The following is a 26,291-nucleotide window of genomic DNA, read 5'->3' on the forward strand; positions in this document are numbered from 1 at the left end:
AACGTTAAGCACACCAACATTTGAATTATAGGGGTCCCAGAAGAAGAAGAGAAAAAGGGACTGAGAAAATATTTGAAGAGATTATAGTTGAAAACTTCCCTAATATGGGAAAGGAAATAGTTAATCAAGTCCAGGAAGCACAGAGAGTCCCACACAGGACAAATCCAAGGAGAAACACGCCAAGACACACATTAATCAAACTATCAAAAATTAAATACAAAGAGCAAATATTAAAAGCAGCAAGGGAAAAACAACAAATAACACATAAGAGAATCCCCATAAGGTTAACAGCTGATCTTTCAGCAGAAACTCTGCAAGCCAGAAGGGAGTGGCAGGACATATTTAAAGCGATGAAGGAGAAAAACCTACAGCCAAGATTACTCTACCCGGCAAGGATCTCATCCAGATTTGACAGAGAAATGAAAAGCTTTACAGACAAGCAAAAGCTAAGAGAATTCAGCACCACCAAACCAGCTTTACAACAAATGCTAAAGGAACTTCTCTAGGCAGGAAACACAAGAGAAGGAAAAGACCTACAATAATAAACCCAAAACAATTAAGAGAACGGTAGTAGGAACATACATATTGATAATTACCTTAAATGTAAATGGATTAAATGCTCCAACCAAAAGACATAGACTGGCTGAATGGATACAAAAACAAGACCCGTATATATGCTGTCTACAAGAGACCCACTTCAGACCTAGGGACACATACAGACTGAAAGTGAGGGGATGGAAAAAGATATTCCATGCAAATGGAAATCAAAAGAAAGCTGGAGTAGCAATTCTCATATCAGACAAAATAGACTTTAAAACAAAGACTATGAGACAAGAGACAAAGAAGGACACTACACAATGATCAAGGGATCCATCCAAGAAGAAGATATAACAGTTGTAAATATTTATGCACCGAACATAGGAGCACCTCAATACATAAGTAAAATACTAACAGCCATAAAAGGGGAAATCGACAGTAGCACAATCATAGTAGGGGACTTTAACACCCCACTTTCACCAATGGACAGATCATCCAAAATGAAAATAAATAAGGACACACAAGCTTTAAATGATACCTTAAACAAGATGGACTTAATTGATATTTTTAGGACATTCCATCCAAAAACAACAGAATACACATTCTTCTCAGGTGCTCATGGAACATTCTGCAGGATAGATCATATCATGGGTCACAAATCAAGCCATGGTAAATTTAAGAAAATTGAAATCATATCAAGTATCTTTTCCGACCACAACGCTATGAGACTAGATATCAATTACAGGAAAAAATCTGTAAGAAATACAGACACATGGAGGCTAAACAACGCACTACTTAATAACCAAGAGATCACTGAAAAAAATCAAAGAGGAAATCAAAAAATACCTAGAAAAAAATGACAATGAAAACACAACGACCCAAAAACCTATGGGATGCAGCAAAAGCAGTTCTAAGACGGAAGTTTATAGCTTTACAAGCCTACCTTAAGAAACAAGAAACATCTCAAATAAACAACCTAACCTTACACCTAAAGCAATTAGAGAAAGAAGAACAAAAAAACCCCAAAGTTAGCAGAAGGAAAGAAATCACAAAGATCAGATCAGAAATAAATGAAAAAGAAATGAAGGAAACGATAGCAAAGATCAATAAAACTAAAAGCTGGTTCTTTGAGAAGATAAACAAAACTGATAAACCATTAGCCAGACTTATCAAGAAAAAAACGGAGAAGACTCAAATCAATAGAATCAGAAATGAAAAAGGAGAAGTAACAACTGACACTGCAGAAATACAAAGGATCAGGAGAGATTACTACAAGCAACTGTATGCCAATAAAATGGACAACCTGGAAGAAATGGACAAATTCTTAGAAATGCACAACCTTCCGAGACTGAACCAGGAAGAAATAGAAAATATGAACAGACCAATCACAAGCACTGAAATTGAGACTGTGATTAAAAATCTTCCAACAAACAAAAGCCCAGGAGCAGATGGCTGCACAGGCGAATTCTATCAAACATTTAGAGAAGAGCTAACACCTACCCTTCTCAAACTCTTCCAAAATATAGCAGAGGAAGTAACACTCCCAAACTCATTCTATGAGGCCATCATCACTCTGATACCAAAACCAGACAAAGATGTCACAAAGAAAGAAAACTACAGGCCAATATGACTGATGAACATAGATGCAAAAATCCTCAACAAAATACTAGCAAACAGAATCCAACAGCACATTAAAAGGATCGTACACTATGATCAAGTGGGGTTTATCCCAGGAATGCAAGGATTCTTCAATATACGCAAATCAATGTGATACACCATATTAACAAATTGAAGGAGAAAAACCGTATGATCATCTCAATAGATGCAGAGAAAGCTTTTGACAAAACTCAACACCCATTTATGATAAAAACCCTCCAGAAAGTAGGCATAAAGGGAACTTTCCTCAACATAATAAAGGCCATATATGACAAACCCACAGCCAACATCGTCCTCAATGGTGAAAAACTGAAACCATTTCCACTAAGATCAGGAACAAGACAAGGTTACCCACTCTCACCACTATTATTCAACATAGTTTTGAAAGTTTTAGCCACAGTAATTAGAGAAGAAAAAGAAATAAAAGGAATCCAAATTGGAAAAGAAGAAGTAAAGCTGTCACTGTTTGCAGATGACATGATACTATACATAGAGAATCCTAAAGATGCTACCAGAAAACTACTAGAGCTAATCAATGAATTGGTAAAGTAGTAGGATACAAAATTAATGAACAGAAATCTCTTGCATTCCTATACACTAATGATGAAAAATCTGAAAGTGAAATTAAGAAAACACTCCCATTTACCATTGCAACAAAAAGAATAAAATGTCTAGGAATAAACCTACCTAAGGAGACAAAAGACCTGTATGCAGAAAATTATAAGACACTGATGAAAGAAATTAAAGATGATACAAATAGATGGAGACATATACCATGTTCTTGTATTGGAAGAATGAACATTGTGAAAATGACTCTACTACCCAAAGCAATCTACAGATTCAATGCAATCCCTATCAAACTACCACTGGAATTTTTCACAGAACTAGAACAAAAAATTTCACAATTTGTATGGAAACACAAAAGACCCGAAATAGCGAAGGCAATCTTGAGAAAGAAAAACGGAGCGGGAGGAATCAGGCTCCCTGACTTCAGACTACACTACAAAGCTACAGTAATCAAGACAGTATGGTACCGGCACAAAAACAGAAATATAGATCAATGGAACAAGATAGAAAGCCCAGAGATAAACCCACGCACATATGGTCACCTTATCTTTGATAAAGGAGGCAAGAATATACAGTGGAGAAAAGACAGCCTCTTCAATAAGTGGTGCTGGGAAAAGTGGACAGCTACATGTAAAAGAATGAAATTAGAACACTCCCTAACACCATACACAAAAATAAACTCAAAATAGATTAAAGACCTAAATGTAAGGCCAGACACCATCAAACTCTTAGAGGAAAACATAGGCAGAACACTCTATGACATAAATCACAGCAAGATCCTTTTTGACCCACCTCCTAGAGAAATGGAAAGAAAAACAAAAATAAACAAATGGGACCTAACGAAACTTAAAAGCTTTTGCACAGCAAAGGAAACCATAAACAAGACGAAAAGACAACCCTCAGAATGGGAGAAAATATTTGCAAATGAAGCAACTGACAAAGGATTAATCTCCAAAACATACAAGCAACTCATGCAGCTCAATATCAAAAAAACAAACAACCCAATCCAAAAATGGGCAGAAGACCTAAATAGACATTTCTCCAAAGAAGATATACAGATTGCCAACGAACGCATGAAAGAATGCTCAACATCATTAATCATTAGAGAAATGCAAATCAAAACTACAATGAAATATCATCTCACACCGGTCAGAATGGCCATCATCAAAAAATCTATAAACAATAAATGCTGGAGAGGGTGTGGAGAAAAGGGAACACTCTTGCATTGTTGGTGGGAATGTAAATTGATACAGCCACTATGGAGAACAGTACGGAGGTTCCTTAAAAAACTAAAAATAGAACTACCATACGACCCAGCAATCCCACTACTGGGCATATACCCTGAGAAAACCATAATTCAAAAAGAGCCATGTACCACAATGTTCATTGCAGCACTATTTACAATAGCCAGGACATGGAAGCAACCTAAATGTCCATCAACAGATGAATGGATAAAGACGATGTGGCACATATATACAATGGAATATTACTCAGCCATAAAAACGAACGAAACTGAGTTATTTGTAGTGAGGTGGATGGACCTAGAGACTGTTATACAGAGAGAAGTAAGTCAGAGAAAAACAAATACCGTATGCTAACACATAATATTATATAGAATCTTAAAAAAAGAAAAAAAAATGGTCAGAAGAAACTAGGGGCAAGACGGGAATAAAGATGCAGACCTACTAGAGAATGGACTTGAGGATACAGGGAGGGGGAAGGGTAAGCTGGGACGAAGTGAGAGAGTAGCATGGACATATATACACTACCAAACGTAAAAAAGATAGCTAGTGGGAAGCAGCCACATGGCAGAGGGAGATCAGCTTGGTGCTTTGTGACCAGCTAGAGGGGTTGGATAGGGAGGGTGAGAGGGAGGGAGATGCAAGAGGGAAGAGATATGGGGACATATGTATATGTATAACTGATTCACTTTGTTATAAAGCAGAAACTAGAAACTAACACACCATTGTGAAGCAATTATACTCTAATAAAGATGTCAAAAAAAATAAAATAAAAGTCTCTGTTTCCTAATGCAAATCTTATTTCTTTGTTCCTTCACAAGATTTTCTCAGCTATTCTTAACCCTCTGTGTATAAATCTTAGAATCAGCTTGCCAATTTTCACCCCAAATTCACAACAGGTTGCATTATAAATGATATTAGAGGTATTTAGTAATTTTAGGAAATAAATAATAACATTAAGGTCCCATTCAATTTGTTCTAAATCTTTCCAGTCCAGAGATTTGTTACTCAGGGTGTGGCCTGCACACCACTGACATCTTTGCACTACACTAGCAAAAGGAACTGTGGCCCAAAGAGCAAGCTTTCCTTTGAACCTCAAGATAAACTCCAAAGGTCACTGTCTATCAGAAGGACATTCCAGGATCACACATCAGTATTAGGTTCCTCAGAATTGGACTGAACTGGTCCAAGAAATCTTCAGCCAATCCAAGTTGAATGTGTCTAGCTAGTCACCAGGCTAAGTACATTTTTTGGTCAGGTAGATGGGTATATTATCCTAAAATAATTCATTCTTATGCATATTTGTATATTAAAGCTCTATTCTAAATGTGCACATTTTTAACTATACCCAGATCACTAGGTTTCCAAATTGGTTAAACACTGGAATCACAAAGAGTTTTTAAAAATTCCTGAGACCCCTCCTCAGGAATGATGATGTAATCTGGCACATGAACTGACATTGGGATTTTATAAACTCCTCACATGATTCCAATGTGCAGTAGTTTGAGAAATCTCTGGTCTAGAGGTTCATCTGTCTACTGAGTCTTTGTTTTATTCCAATATTTGTTTTTTGCATTTCTTGGGTTTCCAACTGGATCTTTTTCTCATCACCAATCTTTGATTCATAAATGCCAATTTGTTTTCCATAATCCATTATCTTAATATACCTACTTTTACATAACTGACCATTCCTTCCTTTAAATTTCTGAAAGTTGTAAATATCCTTATTTTAAAATTATTTGTAAATTGCCCAATTATTCCATTTCTTTGGAAGTAAATTATCCTTTTGTTGGTTTCATTGTCATAATTTTATGTTTTCCTTTATGCTACGTAATTTTAATTTGCAAACTCATCCTACGTGGAAGCTCCTTGGAGTTCCCTTCTATTCATGCATAGCCCATTGTGGCTGATGGTTTTGCTAATATGTACATTCACCCCCGCCCCCCCCGCCCCCCTCCATTTCCCAGGTCAGAACCAGATCTTATGTTGGTAGCTGGAGTTTCTTTTTCCCTGTGGGATATTGTAGATTTCTTGGTTCAGTTACCTATTGAGAATATTGCAGTTTTTTTCTGCCATTCCAGGCTTCCAGCTCTGCGTGTGTGTGTGTGTGTGTGTGTGTGTGTGTGTGTGTGTGTGTGTGTGTGTGTGTGTGTGTGTGTGTGTGTGTGTGTGACACAGAGAGACAGTGATAGAGACAGAGACAGAGAGACAGCAAAGGCTCATCTCAGTCACCTCTTTCTCTCACACAGGGCGCATTCAGTCCTTGTCTTCCCAAGGAATTGAACTCTCCATCTACACTGCCTGTTTCCTGTCCTAGCAGCTAGTAAATAAGCCTATAGCTTCAGATGCTTTTCTCTGATTTGTACTTCTGTTAAACTCAACAGAAATATTTATCTTCTTTTGAGCTTGGCAATCGTTCCCTAAAACTACATGTATGTTTTGAGAGCATTTATGTGTAACTGTGGGGCTAAGTGGAAAGGGAAATAGGGTGGGAAAAGTGGACCATCCATATGTATCTGCTCCATTATCTCCACTGAGAAAGAGGATAAGACACACGTGAGGAACTGAAACAGATTAGAAAGGGCTTGAAAAGCCATGTATGTTGACCTCCTGAGCATATAGGAAATGAATCTTGAGCCTATAGCCACTGGACTAAGAATTGATCCAGAATATTCCACTGGAGATTTTATGCTATGAAAATCTATTTAACTTTCTACTCTGATTCCAGAGGAACATAGAGATTCCGGTTGAACCACAGGACCTTTGTTATCTCTGCTCTTTTCTTTCGAACTATAGAATCTCTGCTACCATAAGTGCTAACTTTGTCTTGCAGGGTATAGTTAAACATATGAATAGAAATCTGTATGCAGAATCATAGGTAGGAAACTTGCCTGTGAAGCAGTGTCTCGTGATTTCCATCCACCTGATTAACGATATCGCTGCTGCCAGAGTAGGAAGATATCATCAGTTTAACAATCTCAGTGGCTCCCTGGGTGGCAGCAAAATGAAGGGCTGTACACTTCCCTTTCTGTAAAGAGTTTTGATATTAGAATCAATCAATATTTCATCCCAATTTAAGGATAAAACCTAAATTCACTTGTTTTTTTTTCTCCCCAGGCCAACAAAATCAAGGAATATGGAATTTCAGATGGTGAATAGTAATTGGTTTCATCTATTGAAAAGCATCAATAGAAAAATCCTAGCTAGCAATTTTATTTCCTTGCAATCCGACAGTTCTTGACAGCTCTGACAGTACTCCTATCATCAGTGTATCTCTACTGTATCTGTATTTGTGTTTGCAACTGCTTTTGGTAGCTCTCAAAATTATTTACATAGATTAAAATTTGGGAGAGTTTCTTGTTTGGCTTCTACATGAATAGCAGGAAATAATATCTACCTAATTTAATCGTAAAAGAGCTGTAAAGCACTTTGGCAAATAATTCACGACAATTCTACAATAAAAGTATCAGGTGGAATTTGAACAACTCCCTCCATCAGGTCCAACTCTGCACCGCTGTCCAGGCACATTTTAATCATTTCCAAGTCACCACTTTGAACTGCCATGTGCAGAGGGCTAGCTTTCCCATTGTTCAAAAAGTTAATGTGAGACAGTCTGCTATGCCCACGTTCCTCACCTTTAGGAGAAAATAAAATTCAAGATAACAACTATTGTAAAGAAATAAAAGGATTTTTTTTAAAAAAGAAAGGACTTTCAGACTTGCAGAAAAGCCCAGGTATAAATTATATTAAATATTTCTCAAATTAATAGCATCCACCAGAATAGGTTTCTTTACACTACATAATGGAGGAAAGCCTTTACTCACCAAACTTTAATATTATTTCCATGCATTTTTTAGCACCTGAAAATGCAGCCTGCTGAATAGGGAAGCATCCCCATTTATTTGATTTACATGGTTTAGCTCCTTTATTTAACTGGAAGAAAAGAAAGAACAGACGTCGAATGACACAAGTTAAAGCCCAGATCACAAGAATGGGCAAGAATATGCGTCTCCCAGACCTTTTCACTACTCCATGCCTATGTAAAACTACACAGAAAAGCTTCATATAATACGAAATCTAGGCAAGAAGGTAATTTTGGAACTAGGCTAAGATTCTGAACTACAGACACTTTATATTTTCTAACGATGAAGTAACAACATAGACACAAAAATATCAATGTGATCCCCCACCAAACTAAAGTGAACACATTTTTCAATGAAATGAAAGAGATTTTTAAAGACATTATCATGATTCCTCCTACAACCATTCTCAATTCCTTATACAAATAAAGTGATATTTCCCAGATTATTTTCCTGTCATTTGTGCAGTTAACAAATGATTAGACCAGCACTCATGTTAAATTATGAAAATTAGACATTTTACTAATCAAAGTTCTCTACTAAAACGTTGTTAAAAGAACTGAATGGTATATTACCTTGACCTCTGAATCAACCATTTTCAACAATCATTTTCTACAGATCACTGGATTTCAGTTTTGTTTTAAGTACCTTTCTTTATCACGAAACAAGAGGTTTTGAAAAAGCAAAAAAGCGTGAAGAAGCAAATACCACCTATAATCTCACTTTTAGGGAGAGAATTGTTTTACACTTTAGAAGACAATATTCTTTTGTCTTCTTGGCAAAAGTAATGCTTATGTGTATACTATACTGTCTTTTCCTTATAGATCTGTAAGAATACAGATAATTTTATAACCATTTCAAGATAAACAGCTTGATACAATCGTATGTTTCGTTGACCCGGGTCAATCGATGGGTTATAATCTAACCTAATACTGAACTCTCCATCCAGTCCCTGGTAAGGCCAACATGGTATTATTGCGTGTCACTTTTAATTACTTCAATGTATTAACTGCTAGTGTTTTTAAGATTGCATCTATATTTGTGTGTGAAATTGATCTACATTTTTTTTTGGTCGGGGGAGCTCTCAAGTTTGGAATTACTATTATGTCTGCTTCATATAATTAATCTGCATGGTTTCACTCTTGTGCTATGTAGGAAGGTTATCTGAAATGGAAACTTTTTCCTTGAAAGTTTGAAAGAACTTGTAAAATCTATAAAAGCATGTAATATTAGCTGGTTCCAGAGCTTTAATAACGCTTTTTTAAAATACTTTTAATGGTTCCCCACAGATCTTTAAATTTCAGTCACTTTACTTTCAGTTATTTATCCCTTAAGGAAAGCATTTTCAAATTTTTAGGATAGGATTGCATACTGATCTTTTGCCATTTTAAAATTCCCCATCATATTCAGTTAAATCCCTTTGCTATTTCTAATTTTGTTGATTTGTGCTTTAGCTTTCTCCACTGCGGTTAGACTTGCCAACACTATGTCTGTTTTATTATCTTTTTTGGAGAAAATAACTCGATTTATTGAATAATTCCAAAATTATTACTTTCTGTTTTCAACTTTATTATTCCTTTATTCCATTTTTCTTTTGGTTTATTGGGGCCTGTTTTCTAAATTCTTTATTTGAGTATTAGTTACTTTATTTTTTATTCTCTTTTTGGTCCAATCATGACAGCTTATAAGAATATATATTTTTGTCCAAGTATACCTAGTAAATAGGTTAGAACACATTTGTAAATTGAAATATCCCACAGATACTCTGAAATTCTTTTATTTCATTTTATTTACTCTCTGGGATGGTGGAGAGGGAAAATCAAGTGCTAAAAATATAGAACCTGGCCTGAACAATGTATGAGTGATTGAGGAATATTTAAAAGAAAGCTATTTGATGGAACTCTGTCCCACACTCAGAAGGGTTACTCCATGGAGCAGGACGCAGCCATGGTGACGGGTATCTCCAGAGTTTGACTGGACCGGCCCCAAGAAATCTCACGGGAGAGAAGCCTGGCTCTGCTTTTAGGGTTGTGGCTAAAGACCTTAGTCGTTATACCATTCAACGTTCCCCTTCTGAGAACCCATGGCAGCAATTTCTTCTCATCCTGGGAACAGGTATGGCTGTGTTTCCCTTAGCCTTTATCTCAGGGCCCAACAATAAGTTTGCAAATGACTATATTCATCTTTCCTTTTACTATTCAGAAACTCAAGAGTCAAAAGTATGATCTACCTTTATGAACATACAGGCCATTATGCTTTGTATTTTGTATTCTAGCCTGACCACCAGCTTCACCTTAAATTTTCCTGTTGATATTTTCTTTTCCCTTCGATCCTCTCACATTTTCTGTAATGCTTTCCTATTCGTCTTCGATAAGCAATCTCAGACTCATTTAAGATTGAAGGGGTGTGTACATATACCCAAACACATAGAACTATTTTTTTCTGACCTAGTGTCTACATTTTATATTTTGCTAAGAAGAGAAACTGAAAGCTGTTGTAAATAACAAAAATTCATGTTGTACTAAAGGATAAAGAAAACAGAAAAAAATGTGATTAAAGTACAAACCAAAAGCTGCACTGCTTCACTATTATCTGTGAAACATGCGATTATCAGAGCTGTGTTTCCATTTTCTCCTTCCAGATTAACATCAGTGGTGCGATGCTCAATCAAGACCTACATAAAAGAGGGGAATAATTGTTAAAAAGTTAACATGGACGTTTCCCAATAGGGTATTTGTCTTCCACTGGATTTTAAGCGCTAGGATTCCAGGGACCATGTCCTTAGTCATCTTTTTCATCACTCTCCCATGGAATCTGGCATGAAACCTTGCACATAGTGGGTACTATGTAAATTTCTCAAATAGATGAAATAATGGCAATTTCTACAGCATGTCAATTAAGGCAACATGGAGCTGTAGAACAGGAAATAGACTAAGAATTGTAGATACTAGTTAACATTGCTCACTGAATACCTCTCACTTGTATTAAGTGAGCTATATTAACTAATATCTACCAAAACTAAATTGGTGGAGCCATTTGTAATGTGCAGGTGGTAGAGGAGTGACGGACGTAAAGAAAGAGGAGAGAGAGAGAAAGAAGAGAGGGAGGGAGGGAGAGGCGAAGAGGGGAGGGAATGGTTTCCTTTTCCCATCTAGTCATTTTTCTTTTACCCAGATTGCAAGTATTTTGGGAAATGTCCATTAAAACTCCATTCTCTCCAGCAGAGAAAAGAAGAGTCTCATGTAACACAGGTATAGCTTAACTCAATCAATTCACACAGTCTGGAACAGAAACTTTGTCTCTAATGTAAAAACGAGCATTCCTGATAAAATGGTTAAGCGATTTTTCTGATGGAATTTAATTGAAGACCTGTTACCCCCTCACCTGGTTGACTTCAGGCTGATTATTGACCAAGAATCTATAGATCTTGAATCAGTCTTCATTTTATATTAAATCTAACAAAAATTATCTTACATAAATGTCTCTCTCAAAAGAGAAATCTTTGAATTGGCCTACTAGAGGCCTTTTCTTTTGCAGCAGGTCTCTGATAAAACTATAACATGTACTTGCACTTAAGCTGTTTAAGAAAGAATTTGTTAAACATGCTGTTTCCTAAAAACCTTGACTTACCAAAAAAAAAAGGCACACAGAGCCCCTTGTTAATAGAATGTGTCCTGATGTGAGTGTCAGCAAATGAATTAGGCTGACTAATTAGCTCTGCTCATTAAGGAAAATTACACTGAAATTATAGGCCACAGGAATACACAGGGAGATTGCTGATGAAGGAAAATGAGAACACACAGCTCAGTCTATGGACTTGAAGCATCGCATTCTGTTCTTAACGAACTCTGGATTCACCTGTGAAATAATCTACCCAAGTCTATTAGGAGAGGTTTTTCTATCTTTGCCCTCTTAGAATCTTGGATCATAGATGTGGGGCATCTATTAGGGGGTTTCTGCTCACTGCCGTTAGCACGATCTTTCCTAAAGCTGTGTTAAATTGTATGCGGCAGGGAGCCCAGAGAGAGCAACTAAACTGTGTGCCCGCTTCAAGTTCAGTCACGACCAGGCAAGTCTGGAGGCTGGCAGGTGTGGCCTCTGGAAGTCTCCTGATGAGAATCCAGGAAGTCCCATGGGAGGCTCGAACTGGATACTTTGAGCTTAAACCCCAAGAACTGAGGCCTGCAGGCTACTGAGAAGCAAGGCCAGCCCCTAACCCACGGTCCAGTGTGCCCCAGGGAACACTATATACACCACTGGTATCTGTGTAAGAACTTGAGGTCACACATGGGTAGCAATTTTTTACTTTATAACCACAAGGCGGCAGTGGAAGGTTTGGAGGAAGGCTGGACAATGGAGATTGAAATTGGCAAGAGCTGGTGGAGGTACAGGCCTGACCCCTGGGTGTAACTGGGAGAGTCAGGCCCCCAGGACTGCTGTTTGCAAGCACACAGAGAGACACTCCTAAATTCCTCCTCCTCCTTCTCGGGTGAAGCAGAAGGGCTTGAAAATACTTTTCAATGAAGTGATGGTTGGTAAGACCAAGAAAAGGAGAGACAACTAATTTCAATTCCCTTATAACCCTATTTTTTTTCTTGTTCTGGTGTCACCCAGGAAAACCTGTTATATCCACCATCTAGATTATAAATCAGTTATGGGCTTATTTCTAGACTTTCTTCTCTATTTCGATGTGATACCTATCTTTCTGTATTTGTTAGCCTGAAGATTTCTGATTTCTAATTAACAACAGCCTTTCAACTGTTACCTGCCTTTGAATTCCCAAATCACACTTTTGGAGCCAAGATTAATTAAGTCAGTGGGCATCTGTTTCTGAAAAGAGCCTCAGAGGAAGCACAAGAGTTCACTGGGGAAAAAGGCAGCATCTCTGGGGGGCCCTGCAGTCACTAGTGGCCCAACACAGACGACACTTAAGTAGCATCTGGCTCATGAATAATGTAGCCATTGGCAAAAACAGAGAGCCTGTTGACAAAGGCCTTTCCAGTAACCTCTGCAAGGGGCTGCCCTGACTCATCTTCTTAGGCACTGATACCTAAGCTCTCCCCTTCTCCTTCAGCCAAAACGCCTAGTTACTCATTTATTCATTCAAGAGCCAGCATTTATCAGCAGTGCTGAGGACTGGAGATGTTAGATTAGTCACACACGGTCCTTCCTTCCAGGATACCCAGCCAGAAGGGGAGAAAAGCATGTGAGCATTTGATTACCATACCCTGTACTAAGAATTATGGCAATGCTAAATAGAAGGCACAAGGGGAGAGAGGAAAGGGGGCTCCCCTCACACCCTCTGTGTCTGGCTTAAAGGAGCCAAGGACTCAGGGGGCTGAGAGGAAAGTGTCTGGGCTAAGGGAGCATGGAGCTCATGGACACCCCTGAGATCTCATTGGTGTGGTGTGATAAACCGAATATTTTTGTCCTTCAAAATTCATATATTGAAATCCTAATCCCCCATGTGGTACTAAGAGATGGGGCATTTGGGAGGTGATTAGGTCATGAGAGCGGAGCCCTCACAAATGGGATTAGTGCCCTTGTAAAAGAAACCCCAGAAAGTTCTCTTGCCCCTTCCACGACGTGAGGACACAGAGAGACAAAGGCCATCTATGAACCAGGAATCAAGCCCTCACCAGACACCAGATCTGCCAGTGCCTTGATCTTGGACAATGCAGCTTCCACAACTGTGAGAAATGACTGTTGTTTAAGCCACCCAGTCTCCGGTTCTCTGTGATAGCAGCCCGAACTGACTAAGACAGGTCACAAGCACAACAGCCAAGTCATCATTCACAACACTGCTTCTATAGGAAAACTTACCGTAAGGTCCAAATTGCCTACCTAAGAAATGAATTTCTGGAACAAGATCTGCTTGTAAATTGCATTCCTCTTTAAGTCAGCATGTGTGTTTTCTAGTGTGTCTGAGACCCTGAGATGTAGTTTAAAAGCCATGACCTAAACCATACCCTTTAGGCATTTACCAAGGTTTCCTCTATTTGACCAAACCCACTCTCTTGAAAAAAATAAGAAGAAATTTCCCAATAGTATTATTGTCTTCTGCAAAGACATGCCATCCACTAAGGCATGCCATTCACTTTCACAAAAACAGTAAATCATAATGATGCTTTCTGTCTTCACTGAGGCACTCATCACCTTCTTCCTTTTAATCATTCAACTGGCCAGGTAAAAGCAGTAAAGCCTTGACTTGCAAAACATAAAGATGAGAAAAAAATTCCTAATTCTTGCTTTCACCACCTAACTCTTATGCGCTAATTAGGCAAGTTATTTAATTCTCTCTCTACCTCAGTTTCCTCAGCTATGAAATGGGGGTAATAATAGTCTTACTTTATAGATTTTTTTTTAAATGAGGAGGATTTAAAAAACTAAAACACGGAAAGCTCTTAAACACAGAAAAACGCTGGTAGCTGATACATAAGAACTGGTCAATGAAGACTGTTGTTATTATTATTCTCATCGTCATCATCATCATCACCACTATCGTCAGTTGGTCAGAAGAAAAGCCAACGTTAAAATGATTACATTCCGTTGGCCCTGGCAGCTGAGGTTGGCCTTCTGGAGCAGGCAGACACAGCTGGACGTGGGTCCCGGCCCACGCTACGATGGTCGGTACCTGGGGAGCCGCCTGCAGCCTTACCTTCATCACGTCGTTGTATAAACCCTGCACAGCCACGTGCAGTGGGGCCATCATGTCGCAGTTTCGGAGGTTTGGATTGGCTCCTTTGCGAAGAAGAAACTTAACACTTTCCACCTGGTTTTTTCCTGCAGCCCAGTGCAGAGGGGTATTTCCATAATCATCCATCACATTCAGTACTAGAAAAAACACGAAAACGTGGGTTAGATTTTGCTTGGACCGTACTCACTGCCTACTGCACGCCTATTCACTGCAAAGCTCAGTGCCAAATGCCATTGTAGCAGGCTGCTCCTTCTTTAGGAAAAATAAAAAGATAGCTTCAGTTCTCAAAAACATCTAACGGACACCTTTGGGAATGCACATACATGTGGCACTGACTTTGTCAAATGAGTTAGCTGTCGATCTATAGACTCCATAAGAAATAGGTCTTCCTATCACATGTTTTTATCTGTGGTATGAATTTGGGAATGGTTATAAAGCAATGAGCTTATATAAAAGCAATACCTCTACGCCAGGCACTGTACTAAGTTCCATGCAACCATTATTTTATTCAACCCTCCAACAGCCCACAAGGAACTGTGACTGTTTTTCAGAAAGATGAAGCCTAGAGATGTTCACAATCCTGCCAACGTTACACAGCTAGTAAGGAGCTCTGTAAGCTGACTGACCCCTTAGAAACTCAGTTTTCTCATATTCAAATTTGGTGAAAGAAAGGAAGGATGGAAGGATGGAAGGAAGGAAGGAAGGAAGGAGGAGGGAGGGAGGGAGGAAGGGAAAAAGATATGTATACCTTGCAATGTTCTTGGAAGAAGAATATCAAATCATGTCCTTAAAGATCTTAGTGGAGTGTTCTGCCCACAGGCAATAGTTCAAAAAATGTTAATGAGAAAAAAGACACACCACAAATAAACACAAGACTGGAATTAGAGTTTGAGCCCCTTGATGCCACACATGGTTTCCACATATTTCTACAATACAATACATTGTACTATTTACCCTGTGAGCTCAGCATGCCCTTTGATACTTTAGGGTTTTTTTTATATCTGTTCTAAAATAGGCTGCTTTATCAACCATTGTAATTGGTGGTAGGATATTTTTATGTCTGAAGAAGGGGGAAAAGTGCTCATTCATAAATATGACTTGGGGACCATCTATTGTACAATACCTGGAACCATGCTGCAGCCACGTTTCCCATTTCTCTCCTTTTTAAAATTTATCTCCCCACTATCTTCTTTCATTCATTCTAGTGCCTCATTCTCAACCACACACACACACACACACACACACACACACACACTGACATACACACATCTCTTGACCATTTGGCCTGATCAAGACAAAGCACTCCACTCAGCATTTCAGTCAGCACCAAACTTAATTAACCTGGGGTCTAAACTTACGAAGTCCCATTCACCAATTAAATAACTTGAATTTGTCTTTTACCTCCATCGCTTTTCAGAAATCATTTTTACAAGGGTTGGGTAGGCCTTCTAAACAGCAAGGTTGTTGTGATCTTCTTCCTATGTGACCTCTTTGTGGCACCTGGTCCTTCTAACTCAGCTCTCCCTTGGCTCGTGTGTCATCAATCTCTTCTCCATCACTGTCTTCACCATAATTTTGCTGGCTTTGCCTCTGCCCTCTGACCCTGAACGTTGGTGTTCTACCTCTAGCCACCTTTGCTGGCAATCTTACGGTCTCCTAAAGGATTGTCATGCATTTCCACCACTTGAGCTACTTCCTATGCAACGAGGGTCCTGTGGGGGTTATTCCTTTCCTCCTGTATTTCTAGTCTACTAGACACAAGATACTAGGCTCCAAGTCTACTGAATGTTTCCAAGGGGATGTCCCCTGGGACTTTTAAACTCAGTATGACCCAAACCATTAACACCTCACACTCTTACACTCACTTTTCTTCTGTTTTCTTATGTGCCTTCTCTTCTGGATGGCTAGACTATTAACCTAATTCCTAAATTAAAAATCTCAGAGTCAGTCCAACTCCTGGCCACTTACTCCTCATATTCCGTCTTTACCAAGCACTGTCTACCCTACACGCAAAATAGCTCCTGAATCTCTCCCTTTCTCCTTATTCTAATCTCAAAACCCTGGTGGATGCTCATCTTCTCTTTACTGCTATAATAGCTTTTTAACTGAGCTTGCACTTCTAATCTATCTTCCATAATATTGACAGAATTACCTAAAACAATAAAGGTCTTATCACACCACCTCACTGCTTAAATCTCTGTGGCATCCCCCTTCCTTATCAAGCACAGTTGAGTTTCTCAAACACGGCTGGGCGTACGAGGCTGGGGAGGATGTTACATCTTCTTGGAGTCTCAATTTTATTCCACGATAAGCAATTTAAGTATACGATGACCTCAGTGAAAATGGTATACAAGAATACATGAAACGTACATGAATTTTTATGATCTATCATCAAAATGCAAAGAAAATCTGCACCTGCAGGGGGCTGTCCCCGATCTCTGCACTATCCTCTGCAGTATTTCAGTGGAAAAGATTGAGGGGCACTGGCCTGGAGGGAACAGCGCACTCCTGAGTGACATATTCAGGCCCTTTATAATCTGGAACTAACCTATCCTCCAGAATCACTTTATTCCGCTCTTGCTAATGAGTCTAACGGGATGATGGATTTACGGAGTACTCGTTGTAACGTTCTGCTGCCTTCACAAGAGGATTCATTGACGATCATCTCCGTCAGACCCACCTGACCTTCTTCTGCAGCATGGTGCAAAGGGGAGGCATTCACATCATCACAGTTTTTTAATCTCTTTTGTTTCTTTACGGAGTTTTGTAAACCGCATGCACTTCCCTCGAAAACCACCTAGAAGTATATACAAAATTGTTACCTTAAATAAGCATATGTAAAACTTAATATAAGTTAATCGTTAAAAGATTATCATCCAACCTACTGTACAGTACAGGAAACTCTGCTGAATTCAAGGATTAAGTGCAGGAAGTTAAATTACTGTTCTCTCTTTGGCCTTCGTGCTGACAGTCGATTCCCATCCCACGCGTCCTTAGATAACAGAGCTAGAATCATATTAAAGAATCGTCACGTTAGGTCACTTGGTCAGTGATCTAGAATAGCTGCCCACTCTCCTCCAGGAATGAACGATCCCTCCTCTTTTGACCACTGGGATCCTGCACCAGGCCTACTCAGGTCAGGTTCATTCCTCATTGTTCTCTGCACGCAGGAAGGGCTAGCATTACTGCGTACTTACTCAGAGCCAGAGATCAGGACACTGAGAGGTAACGCTGTTTGCCCAAAGGCACACAGTAAGGGGAAAGGTCAGAATTTGAACGGGAGGTGCTCGGAATACATATCTTGGCTGACTGATGAACGCCAAAAACCCCACATACAGTAGAAACTGAAGCTGAAGGCAAAACCCCATCCTAGCATGAACTGTGTGATAGAATAAGGTTCCAGAGCATAAAAAGGGACTTTGCAGAGCAAGCTTCATAGCTTTCGGGCGTCGTTGGCTGTTGTCACTGGCCTGTAGCAGTGTAATTCCCAACAGATGCTCACTTCCACTGATGTCAGGGGAGGAGCAAGAAGTTTCTAGAACATCTTATTTTTCTCTAAGATTTTTTTCTTCATGCTCTTTATATTCTTTAGTATAACTGCACTGAACATGATTAATCATGGGTGACATTACACTTCTTCCTTGTGAAATTCCGAGGTGCTGACATTCTGTTTTTGATTCATCCTCACAAGACGTGACACTTTCCCAAACAGGACTTTTTCTTGAAAAGCTCATTGCCTAAACAGAATAAACTTACCAAAAATCAAATAACTCTCTAAACACCGTTTTATTTAATGTTATTAATGTTACTATAGCAAAAAAAATTTCATAAAAGCCTTAATGTCAAAAACTTGCTTCTATTATCTTGCCTTGCATTATTATTACACTTCTATAAATGCTTTGGATCAAAAATTGTGTTCTGTTCTTCCTAAAATTAACAATGCATCCTCTCTTAATAACTATATTAATTGACAATCTAGTTCCCTATTCAACTACTTGAAAATTCTAAATGTCTGTTTTACATAGAAAATTAAGAATTTTCAAAATCATTAATTATAGTCACATTTAATTATACTTCAATTGACTGACACGATTCTTATTCAAAGTTGCTTATAGAAGTCCTGCCTATATTTGAAAGTGAATATTTAGCTATTAGCAATAAATATAAATGACAAACTTTATTTGATTGCCAATATATTTACATTGTTTAGATATAATGGTATCATTGATCACATGCCAGTTCAGAGACGCCAGAAATGGCATCAAATTTGGTATTTTGATATTTGGTTGCCGAAGGCAAAGCCTAAGCCGAATTGCAGATTTTGGCCCCAAACTGAGGCTGAAGCCAAGCTCGGGCCTGTCCCTGAATTGCACACCAGTGTCCAGCTCTCCCGGCACCAGGCTGTGCTGCTGGGTTCCTACTGGGCTTAGCCTGAGCTTCTCCAGGCTTCCACCTGAATGAAGTGCATCCATCTCCCTTTCCTTGCTTCCCAACGACCTACAGCCCCCCTCAACCCTCCCTCCTCCTCCAGGCCTTCAGAGAGCAACTCATGCCATCCTGTACCCCAGCCCTTCACTCTCTCACTGGTGCAGAGCAGAGTTTTCCAGAGGCCACAAGATGTGTGGTGACATCACACCTCTGACAGTCACTGGGATATGTGCCATGTAGTCCCATGTTTAAAACACTTTCCCCACTTTAATTTCTAACATGGCAAATATTGGCAGCTCTAACCCAAAGACAAGGAGTGTTTGGGATCCTCAAGATGGTTTGTTAAAAGGGGTTCTGAGACCTAAAAAGGTTTGAGAAACTATCTCTAGTATTTTCCTCACACCGTCTATGCTAAATGTGTACTAGACATTTATATGTTTATTTTACATGATACTTTCATATATGTAAATAAATTTTCCAGAAAGAGAGAAGGAAGGAAGGAAGGAAGGAATGGGAACCCAGAGCTCTTACACAACAGCAGTTGAGGCGATATGGGCTACACACTAGAACTTCCCTGAACTACTTATTTAAAAATCAATGGGAAAAATTAAGGGAACTTCATTAATATACACACTAAAATTATTTCTCAATATTCCTTTCAGCTTTACAAATATGTGACCAAATAATACATTTGTCTGAATTTTTTCCAAAGCTATTTCTTAAGCAAATAGCTCATCACATGGACCAAAAGCAAAATGTTCTACAAGACAGTAGCTTTTCATAGAACCCACTGGAAAATGACTACTTTCTGAAAATATGAAAACCTCCCCCAAACAAATGATCCAAGTTCTTGCTTTAACTCTGCCTTTGACTGGGACTGGTCACATTTGATAATATATGTGTCCAAAACCCTAATTTGTTATTCTAAGGATAACAGGAATGTTTCTCACTATTAAAATTAAAAAGCTATCATGAAATAAAATGAAGTCTTAAAGTACTTAATGTATTTTCAAATAGCTAATAAAATATTGAGCATATTAGAATTCATTCAGTAAATATCAGGTTGAAATAAAACAAACTCTCTTACAATTCTGAACATTGGATTTTGCTCTGTTATCACAGAATAGTACCTAAGAAATCACCCTTCAGTGATAATCCCTTAAATAGGGATGTGTCACTTTTCAACCACAAAATTCTGTATAAGCTACATACAGCTTTAGCAAATACAGGTTATAACAGTGTGCTTCCAACCATTTCCAAATTTATGCATATTCAGTAATAAATTTAAAATGAGCTTCTCACAGAAAGAGGCTCTTTCTCAATGTCTCACCCTATCAAAGGAAGTGCTTACCTAAATCCATTTGGAAGTATTGTAGCACCTGCATTTGATGTGTTCTTCCAGTGACAATAAAGGGATTCTATCGTCTACCTGACAGTTCCAGAAAGAGCAATTTACGGGTCTGCTCAGTGATGTGCCGTCAACACAAACCCAGTCACACACTCTTGACAGCAAGGACTGGGTTCAGAGGCTCACAAGGCACTGCTGAGTTCACAATGACAGCAGAGCATCTAAATATTCTATACAAGCTCATCAGGTGCGCTAAGGAGTCTGAATTCAGTTCATGACTTTTTTTTAATTTATTTATTTTATTTTTGGCTGCACTGGGTCTTCGTTGCTGCGCGCGGGCTTTCTCTAGTTGCGGTGAGCGGGGGCTACTCTTCGTTGCAGTGCGCGGGCTTCTCATTGCGGTGGCTTCTCTTGTTGCAGAACACGGGCTCCAGGCGCACGGGCTTCAGTAGTTGCAGCACGCGGGCTCAGTAGTTGTGGCTCGCAGGCTCCAGAGCGCAGGCTCAGTAGTTGTGGCGCACGGGCTTAGTTGCTCCGCGGCATGTGGGATCTTCCCAGACCAGGGCTTGAACCCGTGTCCCCTGCATTGGCAGGCGGATTCTTAACCACCGCGCCACCAGGGGAGCCCTCATGACATGTTAAGCTAGGCTTTGAAGAGATGTCTTTTTTTTTTTTTTTTTTAAAGGAATTCCTTTATTTTTATTATTTATTTATTTATTTATTTATTTATTTATTTATTTATTTTTGGCTGTGTTGGGTCCTCGCCTCTGCGCAAGGGCTCTCCCCAGTTGCGGCGAGCGGGGGCCACTCTTCATCGCGGTGCGCGGGCCTCTCACTGTCGTGGCCTCTCTTGTTGTGGAGCACAGGCTCCAGACGCGCAGGCTCAGTAGCTGTGGCTCACGGGCCTAGTTGCTCCGTGGCATGTGCGATCTTCCCAGACCAGGGCTCGAACCCGTGTCCCCTGCATTAGCAGGCAGATTCTCAACCACTGCGCCACCAGGGAAGCCCCGTGAAGAGATCTCTTTAAAGAAAGTTCTGAAAGTAAGTCAAGGATGTCATGTAGACAGGTTATCTATTCAGTCAATATAGTTTTCTACTGTCATAAGGTCACTTCAGATTCTTTCGGATTCTGAACTATATGACTAGATATAGAACATAACAGACTAGATCGCGTTTACAGAAGCTAATTCTGAGTCCTTTAAATTGGAGATATCAAATACATCTGTTTTAGGTTGCTTTAATGAAATACGTATAATGGGTAACGGCAAAAAGGAGGGAAACTATATATTACAATGAGAGATTTTAACAAATGAGAGGTTATAACTATGAGAAATTTTAACAAATGAAAGACCAAATGCTAAAGTGTTAACTCCCTTGAAAGAAAGTCATTGGAAAAGCTTATAGGCATCAGTCAGATGGTTCATTTTCCACATTTCTAATCCTGTCAGGTTTCTGCCATCCTTTGATTTTGTCAGTATTCCTGAGATAGTGTGTGTACCGGGGAAAATATGATAATTTCTTCTTAATGAGGAAATCCTTAGAGTTCAGAACTCTCCAGAGTGTTATATGTATTGATTTGTAACTAGTCTCACAGCTGAGATTTCTACAGGGTGATCTGGAGTTAGGTAATAAAATAATATATATAAATCCCTCAATCTACAAGCTCGACTGTGGTTTCTAAAAGCCTTAAATAACGTAAATGCCTCGACTGGACTTAGGCAAGAAAACTAAATAAAGACAAACAAAAACATGATGAAAAATAAGTTTGAGACTTTGTGCTGCAGAATTCCTCACTAATATCTCCAGAAAACAAAACCCACAACGGTAAGCAAAGTATTTCCAGCGTGACTTTCAAAATTTAAAAATTTCTTCCTGTCCCTTAATATTAATTCCAAAGACACTCTCCTAGTGTTTGATATTCACTTGTAACCTCAGTTCTTTTTATTAAGCCAAAAGACCATAGTTAATAGACTAATACTAAGGAGGAGGAAAAAAAGTCAGTGTTTAATCTGGACGTGCAAATAGACTCACCTTGGGAGGCCTGGTTTGTTGCTTTATGTGATTTACTACACATGCCTGCTCACACATGATTAAAAACACTGTCAATTCATGTAACCTATTTAGAGGGCAATGTGGCGATTTCTACCAAAATCAAAGCTGTACATAACTCTTGATCTTACTAGGATTTTAACATATTCACTAAGGTACTGTCGACAGACAGAGGAAGCCACATCTACACTCACTGACACTCAACCATATGTGTAATAGCGAAACGAAACAAACACCACCTAAGTATACACGTGCAGGACTGGTAAAATAAAGCATGACACATTCATACAAGGGAATATTATGAAGCTGCTAAAAAGCGTGAGGTACATCTCCAGGTGCTGATTTTAAAAGTATTCTGAAATATATTCCATGAGTAAATCAAAGTGCAAATTTCTGTGGCTTCATACTTTGTAAATAAAAAAGAGATATCAACGTGTGTGTATCTGTATGAGCCTCTTATCCCTCCTGGAAAGTACATAAGGACATGTTAACAGGGTTACACCGTGCAGAGAGATTTGTGCTGGGGGTTAGAGAGAACTTTTAATTCTATTTTAACGTTTAAAAAGAGATTCTTCCTCCTGCTGACAACGTGAGGAAATCCAGGGGCGAGTGTTCTCAGTGTCCACAGCCTCCGCCCTCGGATCGCGCCATCAGGCGGTAGGGGGCGCTGGTGCCGCCTTTTGGGCAGAGCGGCCGGAAATCGCAAAAGAAACAGAAGCCCCATCCTAGCCCTTGGGACCTCCGGAAGACCACCTACCCAGTTTCGAAGGGTCTCCTCCCCCAAAGCCCCTTCCGACTGCCCCACCCCTGGAGGAGCCCGCGGGTCCTGCCATTCCCTGCAGCACTTCACTGGTAAGTGCTCGTTTCTCTGTTTCACTCCACGAGACAAGCATATGCTTCTGAACCCCCAAACACCCCGTGAATAGCTGGCTCTCCGACTGCCAGATACAGCCATCTAGCTGTTTGGTTCTAAATAAAATGTATAAAAAGGTCAAGCGGAACAGCACACGCTCCAAAATTGTCCTGATTTTAGGCAATTGCCTGATTCTGCCGAATGCTAAGGATACTTTGGGGGTAGGTCTCCCCAGACTGCAGCTGCCCATCACGAGCAAGAGCAGGGTGAACAAGCAAACAAAAAGGACAAAGCAGGCACCGGGCGGGCGCCTTTTAATAACTCGGTCCATCGCCCCCCCACCCCCTTCCTGAGAAGGTCCTGTCTTGGAAGGCACGCACACCCCGAAGCAGGCAGCCCTTACGTCGCCCGGTCCTCCCATCCCGGGGCTGCGGGCTAGGAAACTTCTAGTCGGGGAGGGCAAAGTTAGGAAGAGCCGACCCCCGCCCGGACTTCGCGTCCCGACCGCCGACGGCCCGGGTACCTTAAAGTCCTTGGAGTCGTCCATGTGGTCCTCCACGCCCAGGTAGACGACGCCCCGGGGCTCCTTCTTCTCCCCCGGGCGCAGCATCTTTCTCAGGCTGCGCCTCACTGACCACACCCCGGACGCCCCCTGCGGCAGCTGCTCCCCACGGGCGCCGGCACCTGGGGCGAGAAAGCGAGCGCGGGAGCGGTGAGCGGGCGCCGGGCGCGGAGGCGGCCGTGGGGTCGCGCGCGCGCGCGCGCGCCGCCGGGGTCGAGTACGGGTCCCGACCCGGGTAAGCGCCCGAGCTCCGAGCTCTTCTGCGCCCGGCGGTCCCCGGGAGCAAAGAGGTTTGCTGTGCGTGAGGCCGAGAGAACTTCTGGCAGGCGTCGTCCGGCTTAGGCTGCTTGTAGGGCGGGAAGCAGGAGCGGGGCAGGGAGGGGTGAGGACGCGGCCATCGTGTCCACGCGCGGCCACCGGGCGGCCGCGCCACGTGTGTCCTGGGACTCGCAGCTTTGGGGCGGACAGCGCGACTTGCCCGTCCAGGCTGCAGCTGCGGAGCGCACCCTTGAGTCCCCTGAGTCTAGGGGTCAGGTCAGGGTGGGTCGCGCGAATCTGGAATCTTTTATGATAAAAATCCTAAGAGCCCCCGTCCTGTCGCGCAGTCAGAGAGAAAGAAAGGCGCCGGGCACGGGAACGAGGGAGAGAATGACGGGGTACGCTGGGAAGAGTTTTATTTAAAAAAAATTTTTTTCCAGCTAAAAGCCACTGGGCCTCAGTTTCCCGTGTCCGCATCATTGTAGAAGGCTCTTGGATTTAGAGCTAAGGTTTTTAGAAAAACTTATCTTTCCAAAAGAAAAGGGGAGTGATTAAATCTTAGCACCGGGTTGAGAGATTAGATGAAGTCCCTTTGAACTTCTGGTCCCATTTCCTGTGCATAACAATACTAATCCCTCAGGGATTGGTGTTTCAGCATGGCTAATAAAATGACTCTTAGATTAAACAAAAAGTCATGACTGGTGTCTGCTTGTTTACCCTCGGCTCTGTTTGAAAGGCTTGTCTTCATGGGCCAGTGCCGAGTTTATTAATCCACAGCATTAGTGCAATTGTGGAGTGGAAGGCGTCTCCTCTCTGAGAGTGGCTAGTTCCACATCTACCTACAGATAATAGAGCCTCCGTGACTGTTGCCGCTGTGTTTCTGCCACAAGGTTAGAAAGCTTAAAAAACTTCATTCTGTTGTGTATAAAATGGATGACTAATAAGAACCTGCTGTATAAAAAAACAAATTAAATTTAAAAATTTAAAAAAAAAACCTTCATTCTGAAGCTGATTACTCTGCATAGGCTGGAATTGAGCTGTGACAGTCTTTTGACAGTCTGTGTGCTCTTTTAAGGCTCTGGATTGTCATAATAACCTGTAATCTCCAGCATCTGACACAAGAACCTGTGGATCCACGACCTGGCAGAGATCAGGCACTAAATAAAGGTTTGTGGACTGCCTGCTCTATGGGTTACACTGGGCTGAACTTAAGGGCAGGTGAAGTAGCATGATGATATTGTGGAACTATGGAAAGGTTCCCCCCCAAATCTTCCAGTAGAGATGGCAGGTTGCCATCAATTCCACCCTTTGAATGGAATTCCTTGGAAGGGTAATATTGAAGAAGTTATCACTGGTCATTGACCCGTGAATGTGGACTTTTGAAAGACTGGTGAAGGATACAGCATTCAACTTCACTACCTGCACAGTTTTCCCATCAGCATCTGTGTTCAGGGAGTACAGAACTGGGATCGGCTGCATACCTTCCTTACTGTCATTTAGTTGAAGGTGGTAATGTATTTGGGAAAACCAATAAAGAAAAGAATCAGAGGAACGGGGAAAGAGAATAACCTTGAGTCACTGTTGTCTGCCTGACGTTTTACATACATGAAGCCCTCATTTTTAAAAGGAAATGCCTCATAGGAATATTAAGACTTTTTGTTTGTGATAGTCAATTATGTTGATCAATCGCTTTTCTCCTTACTCTTAGCTGAAAGGGATCACTGAGACAAAAAGAGAATTAAAAGCAGGGTGTTTCGGGGTCATTTTGGAAGCTGGGCAGAGGGCATGTCGTGGTGGTAAGCGTCAGCTGGCTGAGCTGGCCTTAGAGAGGGATGTGGGCCCAGGGAACTCCAGCATCAGTGGAGGCGCTGGCAGGAGGGTCACAGGAGGCTAACACTCCCCCTTACCCGCCCCGCCGCCTCCCCCCACGGCGTGCTCTCCTCGCCCTCCTGCACCGCGCTGCTGCCCATCGTAGGCAAGTCTTCCAGCTTCTGGGACAGACCCCTCTGACGCCAGGGGAAAAACTATAGTTGCCTGGCCCTTGCTCCACCTGCCGGCTCTCCATCCTTAACCCTGTGCCCAGCTCTTGGCTCTTGCTGTCTGTTTGGAAGCCCGGCGCCCGCAGATTCCCTACTCCAGGCACCCAGAAGACCTTCCTGGATTATGGCCTTAATCTTGGTCCTGAACCATGGCTCTTGAGAGAGACCCGGGAGAAGATGAGTCCCTCTTCTACTG

The 26,291-nt window shown here is 40.9% G+C and overlaps 1 protein-coding gene across 1 annotated transcript in view; it reads right to left on the bottom strand.

The window, feature by feature from the left end:
• TRPA1 (transient receptor potential cation channel subfamily A member 1) overlaps window positions 1-26,026 on the bottom strand; it is a 57,404-nt gene extending 31,378 nt beyond the window's left edge. Inside the window, exons 1-8 of the mRNA XM_068525479.1 lie at window positions 25,964-26,026; window positions 23,760-24,353; window positions 17,196-17,355; window positions 14,520-14,695; window positions 10,428-10,535; window positions 7,826-7,934; window positions 7,488-7,636; window positions 6,893-7,029 (exon numbers count right to left, since the gene is read on the bottom strand). Coding sequence (XP_068381580.1) covers window positions 6,893-7,029; window positions 7,488-7,636; window positions 7,826-7,934; window positions 10,428-10,535; window positions 14,520-14,695; window positions 17,196-17,355; window positions 23,760-24,353; window positions 25,964-26,026 — 1,496 coding nt within the window. The remainder of the gene's footprint in view (window positions 1-6,892; window positions 7,030-7,487; window positions 7,637-7,825; window positions 7,935-10,427; window positions 10,536-14,519; window positions 14,696-17,195; window positions 17,356-23,759; window positions 24,354-25,963) is intronic.
• Window positions 26,027-26,291: the final 265 nt, after the last annotated feature.

This window comes from Eschrichtius robustus, chromosome 17 (genome assembly GCF_028021215.1).
Source record: "Eschrichtius robustus isolate mEscRob2 chromosome 17, mEscRob2.pri, whole genome shotgun sequence".
Classification (NCBI taxonomy): Eukaryota; Metazoa; Chordata; class Mammalia; order Artiodactyla; family Eschrichtiidae; genus Eschrichtius; species Eschrichtius robustus.